The 18,855-nt window shown below is 36.5% G+C and overlaps 1 protein-coding gene across 3 annotated transcripts; it reads left to right on the top strand.

Annotated features, from left to right (window-relative positions):
* Positions 1-1,830: 1,830 nt before the first annotated feature.
* Positions 1,831-17,744, top strand: LOC120771641 (protein wech). 3 transcript variants are annotated; one of them, XM_040099742.1, is made up of 6 exons: positions 1,831-2,966; positions 12,090-12,375; positions 14,125-14,290; positions 14,351-16,045; positions 16,127-16,279; positions 17,250-17,744. In XM_040099742.1, the coding sequence occupies exons 2-6, from the start codon at positions 12,170-12,172 to the stop codon at positions 17,418-17,420; spliced, it is 2,391 nt and encodes a 796-aa protein (XP_039955676.1). In that variant the 5' UTR covers positions 1,831-2,966; positions 12,090-12,169; the 3' UTR covers positions 17,421-17,744. The 3 variants fall into 3 exon arrangements, with proteins under 3 accessions (XP_039955676.1, XP_039955677.1, XP_039955675.1); XM_040099743.1 differs by lacking the exon at positions 12,090-12,375; XM_040099741.1 differs by having other exon boundaries at positions 14,125-16,045.
* Positions 17,745-18,855: the final 1,111 nt, after the last annotated feature.

The raw sequence follows: 18,855 nt of genomic DNA, 5'->3' as shown, positions 1-18,855 counted from the left end.
GTTGCGCTGTTGATTTACATATACATATATAGTACATACATATATTTTTATTCAGTCTCCGATATTTCCTTGTAGGTGGTTTAGACTACATGGCATACTTAATATACTCTTACCCGGTTCAGGGTATAAAAATATTCTATACCATATATGCATATGGTTTTGAAAATTAAATAACCGCTTTTGTGCCACCTTTTACAAAGCTCCCTATATACATACATATTTATATATGTATATACGGTGCGTGCATGTGTGCGTGCTTTAAGTAATGAGTACTCCTGATTCCTGCCTCTACCATCAAACATCCACTCATTCTGCTCGCAAGTCGGGATATTAATTTTTGGGAATGTATTGTGACCCGACAGCAAGGCAGCACGTGCGATAGGGGTGACTATTTCTACTCTTCGCTCAACGCACTGCAGAAAAGGGAGTGTGCGACTAATGCGAGTACTGCAAGTTTAATACATACATACATAGATTTGCAAATACGTGTGTGACTGTATGTATGTATGTTTGTTTGTCTCGACCGAAGCAATATGCCTCAAAAGTCAACAATGTAGTAGTTAGTTGTAAGGATTAAGGTTTGTAATTGGTTTGTGTATTTTTATCTTTTCACGTTATTGTGTATATTATTCTAAGTTGTATATGTTAGTATAATGTATTAAAATGTAAATATAATTTATTTGCGTTTACATTTTCATTTTTATTGCTGACTTTCTGATATCTTGAAGTTTTCTCTATCATATACATACATACACATTTAAGTACATATAGACGTACTTACAGACAGTTGCACACAAATCCAAATACATATCTACACATTATTAAGGCACTCTCTCGTCCTGTTTGTTGCGCATTGGTTTACATTTGTAGCCTACAACAACACCAACAAGCCAAGAAGTCACCACCACCACCACCACCACTATGTCGTTTGGTAGCCCCAAAACCTTAAGCAAAAGGGGACCCAACATTGACCACATACATAGTACATACATATAAATGCATGTACGCATGTGTGTAAGCGCCTGCGTGCGCTCACATAAATGTATATAAATGCAGCGCTATAAAATATATATGCACATATGCAAGCTTGGAAATGTCCATGTGTGCGTGCATGCCGTAAGTTTGGGTGTTTGTGTGCGCCCAACACGCCAGCTGGGCTCTCTCATTGACTTGCTGATAGGAAATTGGGCAACACAACATAAGGGCGCGCTGCCTCAACGGTGAGTTAGTGTCATGTCAGAGCTGTTGTGTGAAAGGTGTATAGTCTTCGTTATTATTGTCCTTAAATCGTGCAACTGAGCGTCTCCGTTGGATTTGATATATCAAAAAGTAATATCTGTATATATATATATATATATATACAAATAAATACATATATATATATAGTCAGCGTTTAAAAGCAGCTTTGGCGATTGTACAAAGCTCGTGCAATGGATTTGATCAGACTTAAATAAATTTATGTGAAATAAATAAATAATAAACACTATGCAATAATCTAAGGCCATAATATAATAACTAAAATACATACATACACAAGTGTATGTAAATAAATATGTATAAGAGTTTTTAAGAGTGCTTTCAAAGCCGAAAAATCGAATAAAAGGAGCAGGGGAGTATTACTGATTTTACATAAATTAACAATAAAATAAATTCATATAATTACAACTAACAAAAGGGAACGGCTTCAAAAGCGGTACTTTTACAATATATACATACCTAACTATATATTATATAAATACATATATATATAAACATTGTATAATGCATTAGCGAAAAAAAAACTTAAAATTAAATACAACAATACAGGGGCAGTGCAACAACAAATTAGAAAACAAAAAATCAAATTAAGTAAAATAACAGCAAACTACAAAAAACTAATGCAAGAACAATAAAAAACGCACTTTTAACTTCTGTTACGTTTTCATTGCTGTGGTGCGCCCGAAATTCGAAAAGGAAATCAAAAAAGAACAAGAAAAAAAAACGAAAAGAACTAACAGCAGGAATCCGAGAAGCACCGAAGAGCGCTCATAAACACATGAAAAGGCATTAGATTGAAGCATATCTATGTGCATTTGACAAACAAACATACATACATACATACAAATATATGTATGCACTCAATCAAACAAATACTTTTCATACATATGTATGTAAATACATATACACATACATATGTATGCATGAAAACATAGAAAGATAATGCGAAGTAAGTTTTCGGCGACGTAGTGGAGGTTTGGAAGATTACAAAAATAACAAGAACAACAACAACAGCAAAACACCAGCATAAATCGACTGAACTCTTCCAAAGTACTATATATCTATGTAAAATCATAAAAAAAACAAAAACAAAAACGACTTGAAAATAAAATTATAAACAAAATAATAACTAAATATATAATTAACGCATACTCGTGGCCCTTGCAAGCAACAAAAACAAAAAAAAAATCATAGTGTTAAAAATCCAATTGGGAGTCGGTTAGCCCAGCATTGACTGAATACAACCCTAAAAGTATTCATAAATCAAAAGCAGAAAAACAAAAAAATTTAATTTAAGAGAAAATAACATAAAAGAGAAACGCAAGCGATTGTGTACAACACAAATTGACGAAAACAAGAAAAAACCAATACATAGAAGATTTGGGGAGCGAAAAGCAAAGCAAAAATCCCAGCACCTTTATATACATATGCAAAGCAAGTAGATTCGTATTCGTATTCGTATTCGTTAGAAGCATAGAAACAGCACGGTGAAGCAGAAGAAGCAGAACAAGACGGCGTAACGCAGCACACAGGCAATAGTCAGAACGTTGTATAAGGGAAACGGAAAAGACCCCATAGATACGTTGGTGTCGGCCTTTCCTTCGCTTACGAAAACACTGACAGCAGTGACGACGACACAGATACAACAACAACAACTGAACACGCATACACATATACAAACGCAAACTTGTATGCCTGTGCCAAGAAACGTAAGTACAAAAATGATAAAAATAACAAGCCATCATAGATAAGTTTGCTATAGACAGCGAGTACGCATGTATGTATGTATGTACTCAGATATAATTACGACTGTGTGTGTATGTGTGCGTATATTGACACAGTAAAGGTAAAAAGGATATATTTGGGACTGCATTCGCTACAACGCATTTAAATCGCCTAAGATCTGAATGATAAAAGTTCAAGTACACACATATGTACATACATATGCATGTAAAATGTTGTGTACATACACATGTATGTATGTATTGAGCGGCGCGGTTAAGCCTGTTGGAAAAACTACTTCTAACTGTACTAGTGGTATAGATTTTGGTTTCCACTGACACATATTGTTATCAACAGAATATGTACATACATCCGTATACATATTTACATACATATGTATGTATGTATGTAAATTATTTGACGACCATTTTGACTGAGTGTTGAAGGATTTGTCTTTGGTTATGCTTGTCCAAGAATTTAAAAAATTAAATCTTTTATATAAAGTACACTTTAGGATTGGTTTTTTCGGCAAAATCAATTTATTTTATTCAAAATAGTCTCCTTCTGCTTCAATACAGCTTTTTGCACGGTCCAAAAGTATGTCGATCGAGTGTTTTAGCTCGTTGGCCGGTATAGCCGCCAGTATGCCCGTGCAAGCTTTTTGAATGGCCTCTACGTCTGCATAACGCTTTCCTTTCATGGGCAAATGCATTTTTCCGAAAAGGAAGAAGTCGCTCAATGCCATATCAGGTGAATACAGGAAGTGGTTAATGGTTAAAATGTGATTTTTGGTCAAATAATCGGTCACAAGCGTCGATCGATGAGAGCAATTTTTGGTCGTCAGTCAATTTGTGCGGAACTTTCGTAAGCCCAAATGTTCGGTCAAAATGCGATAAATCGATGTTTTGGAGATGTTCAATTCCATTTCCATGAATTTCAATGATGATTTCGGCTGATTTTAATGAATTCACGCACAGTTTCGATGGAATTTCCGGTGATCATGGATATTAATTGGCCCACATGTTGATCGTTACTTATGACCTCACGACCACTTTGAAAACGTTGAAACCACTCGTGCACTCTGCTACGGGATAGGCAATCATCGCCATAAACTTGTTTCATCAATTGAAACGTTTCGGTAAAAGTTTTATCAATTTTAAAACGAAATTTAATGTTGGCTCTTTGTTCGAGGCTCATTTTCGCACCGATAACACAAACACTGACACTTAAAACGCAATAACTTCACTTCCAATCGATGAAATGTCATGAAATTCTCACTGGACAATCGATAAAGATAGCAGATTCTAACGCACTAGTCGACATGTAGATGGCGGCACCAGATTCAAAAAGTCCTGTTTACTTTTTATTTAATCAAAAAGGTTAAAGCAAGGAATTTCAATTCCTCTTTCCTTACTTCTTGAATAAATTGTCACAGTTAGACCGTTTTTTAGGGCTCTTGACTGATCTAACCTATTAAGAGTTGAAGGTTTTGAATTCCTTAATGTTTTGACTAATATCCAATAGACTTTTAACAGTTGGGTTCCGTAACTCTCAAGAGTGGTCAATATGTGATAGAATTTACGCTAATGGGCAATAAAGGAGTTCGCAAATTCAATTTTATGCTAAATGAGAAAGTAAAAAACATTCTCTCACACGCTCTTAAATGTTATATTTTTACCGTAATCGGACACTATGTTAAAATTCAATTATTAAGGGTTTAGTTACTTAGCAGCGCACTCGTCACCCTATTTTTACAAAGCTTTTGTTTCATAACACATTTAATCAGATTTCAAAGAATGTCAAACGACTTTGTTATAAAATGGCAGGCTGTGGTGAAACTGGAGCTGTACTTGGTGAGAAGAAAAATGTAACGATGGCGACGCTGAGTTGATGCAACTTTTGGTTGGCTTCATTTAGGCAGTTCCTAATGATTAGGTCCAGTGTTTTAAGCGTCCCTTACGAAGTATTTACTTAAAAGTAGCTTTGATGTTCAATGGCTCCTTGATGGTAAAAGATTTAGATGAAAATTAATAAATTGACATCACTTTGTTTAAACCTCACTCACATAAGCTCTTTAGCTCGCAGCAATCAGAAATCGGGTAAAGCTTAAGATGGCATTTACGAAAACAATATGTAGAACACCATAGTCCAACATGATATAATTTTTCATAGGACAATGAAAAATCTTTATCGAAATAACTCGCAGCGTATACTAGACGACTATTTTTCAGTCAATTTCGACTTTTTGTTTGAACGGATCTTAACCTTTTTCATCATCTAGTCTAGTCCTGTTGCAAATAATGGCAATTCGAAACAAAAAGTAAAGCTAAGTCATTCTTCATTTATGTTGCGTTAAATAGAGCCGGTGATTCTTCATCAATTTGTTCGATGACTTTCCAGTTGTTTTACTTTTTTAAATATTCATTTTATTTTGTGTTTCAAGGATGACTTCTTGATGATTAAGAAGTTCCCAAAGTATTAATATTGAATAAGGATGATTTTTATTTGATTAAGGATATGCTTGGTATTTTATTTTTGATTTACTAGCCGAACTAGTTCTAAGTTTAAAATTTTTGAATTATTTCGTATTAATATACCTTTATCAAAAAATATAGAAACGAAGTAACGAAATGAGGCCATTTTAGACAATACGTGTACTACAACGACAAAATGTTGGCGTTAACTGTTTAACAAAGTTTGGCTTTGGCAAAAAGGCATAAATATGTATTACGCCTAATATTGTTGGTTATTTAAATTTGTTGATCGTTTTTTCTGGTCACAATTTCAATCACAATCAGAATTTTTGGATACTTTTTCATGTAAATAACAGCTACTGGCTTTAAATAAATTAGGTTAGGTAGGGGCCGACGCTAACAGGGATCTCATTTGGACAGATTAGAACGCGCGGCCGTTGCGGTACTTAAAAAACTTCTATATATAGTAAGCCTCTTACAAATTGAGCCTATCATAAATGATGAGTTCATGAGATGTGTCAGCCTCAGTCAGAACATTGGCAACTGGCTTCCGGCAACTTTTTACCCTTACCCCATGAATGCCCATTTGACAATGTCAATTACGTACTTCTCGATGAACTTCGCTAAGGTAAAGTATTTTCGTAGATCTCCTGCGTTCTATTCTAGGCCAAAACGATCTCGCAGTCGTGAAGCGCATACGAGGTCCATTGGTACAGTGCTAGAACGCAAGACACCTATGGAGTTGTGAGCGAGTGGGGGGCAAGAGTTTCCCTTCTGGTTAGCATATGCTATTACTAGTAGGTACAGACACTCCTTGACTAGCTTTGAGCGCACAGTTAGCGAGCCCACCGCGCTTGTCGGCAGTAAATGCTCACCTCCCTGAAAAAAGCTGCTCTTCGTAGTAGTAACTCCCTCCTAGCATCGACACATCCGTGAAAAAGCTCACTGCGCCAGTAATACAATTGAAAGAGAAGAGAATTTCGACATGTCCTTATTCGGTTCCCTTCATATGCCCAGCTTACCAGAGCCGTAGAGCACATTTCGCAGGAATATACGCGGTGCTATGTTTGAAATGGCATTTAGTGGTATTGTTGGTGTAGTCCGTAATGAACCGCAGATGCCAATAGGAGCCAGATGAATACACCATAGAACATTTTTGGCTTGGCTACGGTCCTTAGAGCCAAAAGATCTCCTTTAGTAAGAGTCCTCCATCTTTTGGATGTAGCTCCTTTACAGTAATAAATGCATTTTATACGTATTCTGTATGTTGAACATTCAATTTTGGGCTCCTTAAAAGCTTTCTATCCAGGATAAGCGCATTTCATTCATTTTTCACAAAATGGCTGAAGTGAATGATGTTTTTAGGATCTTTAAGTGGACTTAAGACCAACATTTTTGCCTTCGATTTTCTTAATCCAAAACTGGTTAAACGCTGAAAATACAGGCTTGAAATAAAAAGGGTGCCAGCTCGAATATACTCACCTGCAAGCCCAATGTTTGAATTTATTCTGGCTGAGACTGTGTTCTTTACTTCTTTAAGTTGAAAATTGTAGGAAATTTCCTATATCCAGCACATAGTAGGGTTACTATCTGGAGCAGAGAAATCTGTAAGCATACATACATATGTACATACATACTTACATAGGTACGAAGTTATTAAATTTCGTGCAAGAGTGTAGCCAAGAAATTATTCTACGCAATTCTCAGATACATACAAACATACATACATACACACATATACAAAGGTATAATGTTTTTGCATTCTGCGCACTTTGTGTGTTTTGCCCTTGTCTTAATACAGTTCTTAGCATTTCATTTGGCATATCGTGTCCTTAACTCCATACGGCACTATATCGGTACATTGGTATGTGTGTGTTTGCTTTGTAATGCCATAAAAGTAAATATGTATGCATATAGATTTGGGTGTACATGGCTGGTGAGTTAGGGTACCTTCCAGAAGGACATACAAATCGCAATAGTATTTAATCTTTTTAGGGGTGAGTTTACTTTTAGTTCAAATTTCTATGAATAACAGGGGTGGTTTTCCGTCGACTGTCTGTGCCTTCATGGCCTAGCGTTAAAAACTTCTTCCCCGCTGTTATTGTAGTTGTTCTGCTGTCTGCGGCACTCTTCTCAAGAAAATCACATACATATACATGCATGTGTGTATGTGTATGTTTCTGTGTATGTTTGCATGTAGTTAGGAACGCATATGATTCCTTACGCATTCGTAACACTTCGATTGCAGAAGAACAAAATAATAAAGAAAAGCGAGGCGAGGACCGTACTAGAAAACCCTCTGCCGCTTTACGCCAAACGAAGTACGTGCATTTACGCACTTCCATTTGTATGCAAGTATGTGTGTGCGTGAGTATGTTTGTGCTACATACCTACTTTATGCGGATATGCATGCATTCAGCCGTTAACAGATGACTCGCCTAGAATTTCGTTCGACGGTAATGAGCAGAGGGACATTGATTTGATTTGCGCTGCAGTTCTCTTGTTAATGCCTTCTCAGCATCTCTTTCAAAATCGCACAATAATTCAATTTATTTGATTTATTTATTCATGCACACAAGCATATGGATGTGTGTGTACTCATCAATTTTTGAAAAAAAAACGTAATTTTAGTTGAATACGTGCATATTGTATGACTTTGTGCATCTGCATGCACTATCTGTTAGTGGGAAATATCCATAATCTCGTTGCAACTTCTACTCAGGTATGCAGTTACCTAGTTGCGGCATCAAGGCACCATTTTCCAAGATTTTAACAGCATGCTTTAGAAACTTTTATGCTATTGTGAGCTGTCAGCTGTTACAGTGTAGCGAATCGAACATGTTTTGACTGCTAGTCAAATTGATTGGAAGCACTAACGGTGAATTTTTTAAAATAAAAAATATATGCCATTAATAATAGTAAAACTGGTCTAAACTCTGTTAAACAAAGAAGAAAATGGTTACACCCTTTTAATGAGGTGATCACATACTCTCTTTCATCAAATTCACACCGTGAACAACATTCGAAGCTTTGATTATTAAAAACCACACAAGGTTGCTTGGCTAATCTGGATCTTTTTCAAAATCATCTGAAGTTCTTTAAGCTGATTTAAAATCTCTTTGTCGAGAAGGAGACATCACTTGATCTGAAGTTTCTTCTTCTTCATCATTGGCATAGATACCGCGGTTATGGCCGAGTTTACTACTAGTACAACAGCTCTCCAGTCGTTATTTCTTTTCTCTGTTTAGCGCCAATTAAAGATTCCAAGTGCAGCCAGGTGCTTCTTCACCTGGTCTTTCGAACGGAGTGGAGGTCTTTCTCTTCCTTTGTCGGTACGGTACTTAACATGAAATGAAAATACCTAGCTGTAATGAGTTCAATAAATGTAGTCAGCTGGTCCTTTTCACTACGAAATTCTGCTAGGTTGGACTCTGTTAATATTTTGTTAGTATGATGCAAGTCGAAAATTTCATTAGGTATTATTGTAAGGCAGGCAATTGAGAAGCAAAGTCCTCTCTCGACGAACAAAGACCAAACTCTATAAGTCACTCATAATTCCGTCCTGCTATATGGTGCAGAGGCCTGGACGATGACAACAACTGATGAGCCGAAGATGTTATGTTTTGCTTTTGGATCCAGCCTTCTTTTTCTTCGAAAAATTTACAAATTTACGTTTATCCAATCATCTTCTTAGATGAGGCCCACTTCCGGCTAATGGCCTTGTTAACAAACAAAATTCTTGCTATAGCGGTGAGTGAAGTCATCGTTGGGTTCAGGAAACGTAAAGGCACACCCAAAACTTGACCGTTTGTTGCGTATTTGGTATGGGGGCATTAACAGGTCTTATTTCTTCCGAAATGGGGCAAAAAACCGTTACCATCAATTGCGTTATAATATAATGTTGAACGATTTTTTCCCCGGAATTTGATGTAATCGACGCGGACGATGTCTATTTCCAACAAGACGGCGCGCGGCCCCAAGTTTCACGTCTAAACATAGACACGTTGCGGTCAAAGTTTGGCAACTCGTTAATTTCGACAATTTTTGAGATACTACTCTGAAATATTTCACACGTCAGCTGCTCATTTGTCGGAGGCATAGATATGTATAATAAACTGTTATATATATATAAACTGCACGATCGGGATCAAACTGTTATATATGTACATTGTGACAAAAAACCCGAACTCCCAGATACCATGCTCGGAAATTGTAAATAAAACGCAAAATATTTAATTATTCATCAATATTTATTTTGTCGCCTTTAAAGTAAACCCCACCAGATGTAATACACTAATGACAACGATTTTTCAGGCCTCGAAACACTTTTTATAAGCACTTTTTGGGATGGCCTTCAGCTCCTTCAGCGAATTTATCTCTTCGATCGACTGAAAACGGGTTCCACGGAGCGGCAATTTCAGTTTGGGCAACAAGAAAAAATTATAAGGAGCCACATCTGATGAATACGGTGGTTGATCGAAGGTATTCATTGCGTTTTTGGCATTAAATTCGATCACAATCGTGGTTGGATGCGATGGTAAAATCCATGAATTGTTCTTCCACAAATCCGGCCGTTTTTACGGATGTTCTAACACAAACACCTCAATACAGCAAAATAGAACTCCCTACTAACCGTCCGTCCCTCGTCCCTCCGGAATAAATTCATGATACCCCAAACCACGAATATCGAAAAAAACGATGAGCATCACCTTGATTTGAGCGGCTTTGGCGTGGTTTGTTTTGGTTTCGGCTTGTTTTTTCCCTAGATTCTGTTGATTATTGACTTGTTTGCATGTCAAACTCATAAACCCTTGCCTCATCGGCAGTTATAGTGCTCTACATGAATGTAAGATCGGAATTCGCAAGGTAAAGCATGTCCAAAGAGAACTGTTTTTTGAAAAAAAATTAAGCTTTATGGGGACGAGTTGAGCAAGAACGCGTTTTATACACAAAAGATTCATCAAAATCATTCGAACGGACTCGCGAGAGATGTCGAGCTCTCCTGCCATCTCTCTAACACTTGTCTGATGATTTTCAAGCACCATATCTTTCACTTTTTTTAATATTTTCATTAGATGTATAGGTCAAAGGTGGTCCAGAACGAAGCATGTCTTCAATGATCTCTCGACTGCCTTGATGGCTTTGTACCACTCGTAGGCTTGTGTTTTGTGATTAAACTGAACCACGTACGCTCTTCCAACATTCGCAACGATGCCGGACACGAAATTTTGTTGGAAATACAAAATTTGAGACAAATTCTTTGCTTGATACCTTTTATTCATTGTAAAAATCGCAACTCACTACTGAGATGTACCGACTTAGGCAGCTACTGTAAACAAACTGCTTGACAGATCGCGCTCATATTTGGCATAGTAATTAAGGACAGTCCTACCGCCTTGCTAAAATATTTTTTTTGAAATATCATAATACATTATGTATTATCAATATATTAGAATCATAGCGTTTTTCTTATTTTGTGATTATTTAACATTAATTGTAAATATGCCTACATATATGTACATTAGAGTGGGTCGATTTTTTATTATAAAATCGAGTATGCAGGAAATGTTTTATTTTGCCGAATTTACCGAGGAGACTATGGGTCTAAAACCGGTTTCGAGCTAGCGATTTGAAGGCAAAGTTTATTAATCTGAATATGGGAGATTTTTGATATAGTTGCGCCGATTTCGACTGCATCAATTTCTTGGGTTATTCAAAAATTGTTCAAATGACAACTTTGTTAAAAAATATGTATTTTATTATACTAAATTATATTAATGCTTATGCAGTTAGATTTGCATTTTTGCAAAGGTATTCATTCCTATATAAGTACATATGTATATACATACGTTAATGTAATATACCTATTTCGGCCTAAATTTGGTCTATATACAAATGTATACATATGTACTTGTATGTGCATTTAGTCTAGATCGACATTGTCGGTCCTACACACCCACACACACAAACAGTTATTGGAAGGTAACAGGGTAAGTCGAGCAGGCGATAATCCTACCTTTATTTGATGAATTTCTGGCAGCTGAAAACGAATGTCTTTCTTCTCAAATCTATGCACTCGAAGAGCGGAACTGATACTTTGCCATTTAATAGCTTCCCGAAAATAGTAAAAACAAAACACATGTTGCTAGAATTGTTGCAGCCGCACATACACACATACCCACATGCAACATTGCAACCATACATAGGCACCTACGACCCACACATACATACGCACACAAATGCGCTTACCGACATTGAAACAATAGCAAGCCAAGCAAAGATTATTTGTGACCTGTGCTGTCTTCCTGCTGCAAGATACCTGCGTCTGACGCCCTTTAACAGCGCGGCCGAGTCAGCACGTTGCACAGTGTTGTTCGCGCCACCGTCAGAAAGACATCGATTTAGTCGAGTTTAAACATTTTGTTTTAAAAAATAAAATTTTTGTTTTTAAAACACTTCGGTTTTGTTTCAAAAACATTACAATTTTATTTACAACAACTACAAAAAATCAACCATAAAATAAACTCAAAGTTTATTTAAAACCAAAAAAGACCCAAAAACATTTCAAAATATTTTACAGTGTTTGTGAAGAAGCGTGAATTAGTGTATTTTTGTATTTTGAATTTTCAAATTCAGTGTGCGAAGTTAATTGTCGGAGTGGTGGACGTGTGTTCGATTGATCGCGTAAGTTTACTCGCCGCTTTAAGTACAATTTTATGATGGAACTCATATCGGGAAGCTCCCCCAGCGTACAACAACAAATGGCAGCCGGCAATAACCCACCGAACGGTAGCAATGGCCAAATACCAAATGGTCATGCAGAGCGTTTGCTAGCCGACTTTTTCGATGCCTTTCCATCATGGGATATGACCGCCGCTCGTGCTGCCGCTCCGCAATCGATGCAGCATTTAAGTAATGAATTGTAAGTACACATAAGTTAATTCTATCATTTATATGCAATTATGACGATTTTGTGTTGGAAAAGTAGTAGAAAACGTCCTTTGATATTTTATGGCCTTAAGGAACACATTTTATGGGGTTCGGTGGAATTATATTCCCCAAATAATGTAAGGTAGTCTGACTGTATACCCATTTGTTCACAAAACGAAGGTATTTGAGCTTCTTCGCATACTAGTCAAAAGTTAGACCACAGTCGAGAAAGGGAGTGAGTCGAGATTTAATCGAAGGCACAAAAAAAATTACAGTTTATTCCAACTAATTTTGGTAATATGGCACAGAAACTCAATTTTTCGAAGAAAATTAGTAAACATTCAGTACATTCCATTGTTCAGTATTAATAACTAACAATCTACAATCGAATCCTCCGAACGTTGAAGGATTGGTTTAAGTGCTGATGCTTGTCATAGAGACCTTTCGTTGAACAAAAGCACTCATATGTTTACCGTTATTAGATTGAATTGAACCTACAATAAATTACATACTGTTGTAAAGAGATGCGAGTAATATTATCTAACTTTATCCATTTTTACTTTGTATCATAAGATGGTCAAAAGCAATGTTCTCACTGCGTTCGATTGATATAGCTTTGTGTAGTTTGAGAGATGGGTCACGCGGCCACAGATTCCCCTACTCGGATTTTATTATATGCTCTAAATTTAATTTTAATTGATTTTTAACTTAGAAAAATCACTAGAATTTTTCCATTAACGATTTTTGTGGGCTTGGCAATACCGATCTTATTAGGGTATCAAGGCACAGTTTTACTAAGATACCTAAATTTGTACTCGTAGCACCGAAAATAAAACATTGGAGACCCTACAAAATGTATATATAAATGATCAACGTGGCGATTTTCGCATCTGTCTGTATATACGCGAATTAGTATCTTAGTTTTTGAGATATTGATCCGAAATTTTGCATGTGCCATTTTCTCCCTAAGATGCTGCTCATTTGTTGGAACCGCCGATAGCGAACAACTATAGAATATAGTTGCCTTACAAACTGATGATCCGAATAAAGTCCTTATATTGAAAACTTTTTTACTTGACCAACTAACTTAACGAAAATTGGCTCAGGTTATTATCGAGACAACACGACGCTGTAAGCTTTTTTGTTCAGAGCGGACGACTATAGCATATAGTTGTCAAATAAACTGATCGATCATAATCACCCTACAGATATTTGTATAACCTTTCCTTCTTTAAAAATGCAACTGTGAGCTGCGATGCAACCGAAGTTAACGTTTTTTTCTTATTTTTCTTGAATTATTATCTGCAAAGGACAACCGTTTATGGTTTCGTCTTGCTTTTATAATCAATTTGATATATAGTACATAGTTTTAAGTATTACAAAATTTATGCACTCCATGAAACATGTACCGAGAGTAATAGGAAAGAATCCAAAAAATAGTTTTCAAGGTAAAAACATCTGAACATGACATAAATGAGCCAGATCATGCTTTAGTTTTCTGAACAGGTTTTCAAAGGAAAGTAATAATGTCACTGATCGCGGGTTGGGTCTAAATTAAGATTAGGTTAGATTACGTTTGAGCATAAATCTGATGAGCTGACGCCAATAATTTCCAAGTAAAATTAAAAGTGGACTACTACTTTCAAAACAAGAAATTCCACAATGGAAATAGTATATTTATAAATCGTCCACGATTTATTTCAGTCGCTAACTTTGATTTTGTTCATTGTTCTCATTTTAGTTCGCCTCCAATCACCGACTACACCTTTAATAACTACTTTGGTGGTGTAGAACGGCCATCAAGTGATTTGGGTAACATTGGGATGCCCAGACCGCCTATAACTCGGCCCAGAAAATTCCCATCTGAGTCGTCTAGCAATTCGAGCATGAATTGCGGTTGGTGCGAAGTAAGTGCTTCCATACGTTGTATTGATTGTAATGAGTTTATGTGCAATAATTGTCTGCAGGAACATCGCAAGAGTCCTGTATTCGCGAATCATGCAATCGTGGCGTTGCCCACACCGATCGGCACAGCCTCCTCACCCACCAGTGGAGTCTCTAGTGCCACATTAACCGCTGCAGCACCAGTAGCGCCACCGGTAGCACCGCCACCATCGCCCAGCTACGTTTGCGATCAACACAATGAGATGTTGCGTTACGTTTGCGATTCGTGCAAAAAGTTAGTCTGTCAATGTTGTACGTTGCACGAACACAAAGAGCACAATTACGCTTCCATAGCTAGTTTCGTCGATGAAGCTAACGACAAGATACAATCGGCCATTGAAAGTAGCCGTACGGGCACCAAGTGCATTAAGAGTAGTATTGATAAGGCATTGACATTTATACGAATGATTGAGCGCAATTGCATCGAACTGAGTGACACTATACGTAAAGCCTTTCGACAATTCATAATTGCCATCGAGGATCGCGAACGTTTCCTCTTGGATTTTGTTGATAAATTGCGTCAACGTCGCCTGGCCACGCTGCACGATCAAATGGCCGGCTTGAAATCGGCACTTTCCGGACTTGCTGAAACTTCCGATATGTTGCAAAAAATTATCGAGAATAGCGGACGCATGGATCACATTGAGATTGCGATGAAGATCGCAAACGGCGAGCGGCAACTCGAACAATTCGCTGCCATATATAAGGATCTTCAGCCAAAACAGGAGATGTTCGGTTTCATTTCGCCGGACTATAATATATTGCAAGATATACGCAATCAAGGAGGAGTTGTGTTGGTGGACGAACAAAATATGCCAATAGTGAACGGTGGTGGCGTACTCGCCGCTGTAGGTGCCGAAATGGGTGCCGTTATGCCGATAACCAATAATCCTAATATGCCAGTGGCCAACGTTGCGATGCCACCGAATATGCGTCGCCCGTTCATCCGTGAGAATAGTTTCCATAGCATTCCATCACCATTGTTACCACCAGTACGTGGTGGCAGCGCATGTGGTTTTCAGAGTACCGGTCTCGAATGGGAGCTCAGCGTTTTGCGCACTTCGCCAAATCTGCATTTTGGTGCACCGCGCAGCACACAGGCCATACCCGGTTCGCTTGAGCACGTAAAGGCACGTAATTCCAATACACTCTCGCTGTCTTTTGCCACCGAGGGTCATGACGATGGGCAGGTTAGTCGCCCGTGGGGCCTGTGCGTCGATAAGATGGGTCATGTTTTGATCTCAGATAGACGTAATAATCGCGTGCAAGTTTTCAATCCGGATGGCAATTTGAAGTTCAAATTCGGTCGCAAAGGTGTTGGCAATGGCGAATTTGACTTGCCGGCTGGCATTTGTGTCGACATAGATAATCGTATTATTGTTGTCGACAAGGATAATCATCGTGTACAGATTTTCAATGCGGCTGGCATGTATTTGTTGAAATTCGGTAGCTATGGCAAAGAGTATGGACAGTTCCAATATCCGTGGGATGTGGCTGTAAATTCGCGTCGTCAAATTGTTGTCACCGATTCGCGTAATCATCGTATACAACAATTCGACTCGGAGGGCCGTTTCATACGACAAATCGTATTCGATAATCACGGTCAGAATAAAGGCATTGCTTCACCGCGCGGTGTATGTTATACACCAACTGGCAATATTATAGTATCGGACTTTGACAATCACTGTCTATACCTGATCGATCCAGATATTAATGAGGTATGTATGTTTGGCACATTGTGTATATATGTTTGCGTTTATATATTTACAATGTAACTTAAGTATGTGTCTTCGTTTCAGATTATATCTGCTAAAGGCCATGAGGGTACTGGCATTCAAGAATTTAATCGCCCTTCTGGTATTTGCTGTGATGACGACGGACGCATTATCGTTGCCGATTCAAAGAATCAACGTATAATCGTCTATAGTCCTAGCTTGGAGTATCTCTGGAGTGTAAGTTGTTGACAAAATTTCTTAATTAATCCTTAATTAGATTTACGGTAATTCCTGCTTTTTGCTCAACCTGGAAACTTCTCTTAATTCGACAAATTTTGAATGTATTAGCATTTAAGGGTTTACATGGGTTTCCTCGGGTAATAACCAGCCTTTTTTTCAAAAATTGTTTTCTGATACAAAAAAATTAAATATTTTATTAGAATTTTTTAACCTTACAAACATACACTATTAACAAATAAAATCTGAAGTTTTTGGAAAAAAAATATTTTAAACTTGGCCATTACGACGCCATTTCCGGTGAGCCCTCGGAAAAAATATGCACTCGCTTTGGAAGGGTAACTCCTTACAGGATCATCTAACTTGAAAAAAAAAACGTTTTTTTGTTAAAACCTTAACATAGAACTTGGATGAAGGAGAAATAAACTGAAAATTGAATTTTTGGCAGACATTTTTACAAAAAAATTAAAATCGTTATAATCGAAAAAAAACCATTTGTTCAAATCTTTAAGAATTGTATCTCAAAGACCTGTGCAAAATTTTATGAAGAACGGTTGCAGAGTTCTCGAGAAATCTTGCCAACCGACGTCAAAAACACAATTTTGAGAAAAACGCGTTTATGTAAAGCTGGCGCACTTCGCTTAGCTAGCCTCGAGCGCACAAGTTCTCAAGTATCTCCGAAACTATTACTCGGAAAATTTAGGACAATATTCTAGAGGTATTGTAGAACTAGACTGTAAAAAAATTGTTTCTTTTTTGAAACCCGTAACCCATGTAACCCTTTAAAGTGAGTTGCTCGTATGGAAAATGTATATATGTATTTTCCGAAGATATCTATTGCATCGCTACAATATTCGAACATATTGTTCAGATTGACCACTATAGCATATAGCGGCACACTGACTGAAAATATCTTTTTTCTGTTTTGATTTAAAATATTAAAATTTTCCTTTAATTTCTTTCTCCACAGATTGAGATACGTCCATCGGTTAACCCATTGATGCCACAAACTCTCGACGAGAAGGATCGCACATGTGATGTTGCACTAATGCCCGATGGCCGCATTGTTTTCCTAATCGAACTATCGCCGGATTCCAAAGAAGGCACAAATCCTTATAAAAGATTTGTACACGTTTTTTAATTATAGTTGAAAACCGCAAATTTTATTTCAACAATTGTATGCAATGCATATCGATTAACAATTGTCTGTAAGTTCATATGAAATTTGAATTATTTTATTTTGTTTTATACACTCTGTTTTTTGTTTGGTTTTTAATACTGTATTTAACTGTAATCAAGTGCATATGTTTGTGTGGTACTTTGGTTATACCTTTTTAAAGAAGACTGACTGCCAAAGCGACTAAGACATGAAATTATAAGCACGCCACTAATACCAATCTCGACAGTGTTTTATGTGAAAATTCACTTGATTGTGTTCATTAGAATTTAAAAGTTACAAAAATTAGAAAAAATATTTAGTCTGTAAGTGCGCATAAAATATATTATATATTGAAAATTTATACTATTAAATATTACTATTGAAAGAGTATAAATTATATATACAAGATTTAACAAATTGTATTCATATAAACATACATATAACATATATGGTATATGATACATATATACATATATATATTACTAAAGTTTAGCAAATTTGCATGTTGATAAATAAGACATACATATGTATGTAAATTTATACGCGTATGTTTGACAAAAAACGCAATTCTATATTATATACGAGTATAATTACATACATACATATATGTATATGTATGGTATACATACTTACAATATGGTTAATGAGATTTCAAACTTGTGCCAGCATACATACAACCATATGTACATCTTGAAAAGTTCACTATGCAAAGTACGCAAAAATATTTACGAATATATAAAAATTACAAAAAAAACACAACATCTTGAGTAACAAGCCAAAACTTATTGTTCCTCGATCGATCCAAAAAAAAAGTGAAACAATTAAAAAAAAATTGATGTGAAGCAAAGCGAAAATTTTGAAATTATTACTATAGTATTAATGATAAAAAGAAAATCTTTAGCGAAAATATAGTTGTAATGCATATTATATAACATCTAACAGATACATACATACATACAAGCAAATAGTTGTAAGTTAGCGAATTTCAAGCATAAATTAACGATTAACTGTACCTATTGGTTAGTAGGCCAATAAAAGTGAGAACGCGAGCGTAATGGGAACGAAAGAAAGTAAAAAATACAAAAACCCAATTTAAAAACAGTGACATTTACATAATTTGTAATTGGCTGCGGCTGCTGTTCACACCACCAAAAGTCCTTCCAAAAAAGTAAAAAGAAACAAAACCAGCATTAAATGCAGTTAAATTCCATTTACTCACACCTCGAATGCAAATTCACCACTTGTCAGACGGGTGTGCGCCGTGCGAAAATTGTTTTACAAATAATTGACACTCTAAAAGCAAACAAAACAAAAAAACAAAACAAAATGAAAGAAAAGATAAAACACCGTACGATTTTATATTTGCAAAGCGTATATTTATTATTTTTATATGTAAGCGTGTATATGTATAAAGTTT

This window comes from Bactrocera tryoni, chromosome 3, assembly GCF_016617805.1.
Source record: "Bactrocera tryoni isolate S06 chromosome 3, CSIRO_BtryS06_freeze2, whole genome shotgun sequence".
Classification (NCBI taxonomy): Eukaryota; Metazoa; Arthropoda; class Insecta; order Diptera; family Tephritidae; genus Bactrocera; species Bactrocera tryoni.
The sequence above is the reverse complement of the archived record's forward strand: the minus strand, read 5'-3'. Positions and strand labels throughout refer to the sequence as shown.

Coding starts and splice junctions, on each gene's coding strand:
- LOC120771641 (XM_040099741.1), top strand. CDS start 12,170: ATGATGGAACTCATATCGGGAAGCTCCCCCAGCGTACAACAACAAATG. Junction 12,376..14,124: donor CAGCATTTAAGTAATGAATT/GTAAGTACACAT, acceptor TTCTCATTTTAG/TTCGCCTCCAATCACCGACT. Junction 16,046..16,126: donor TCGATCCAGATATTAATGAG/GTATGTATGTTT, acceptor TCTTCGTTTCAG/ATTATATCTGCTAAAGGCCA.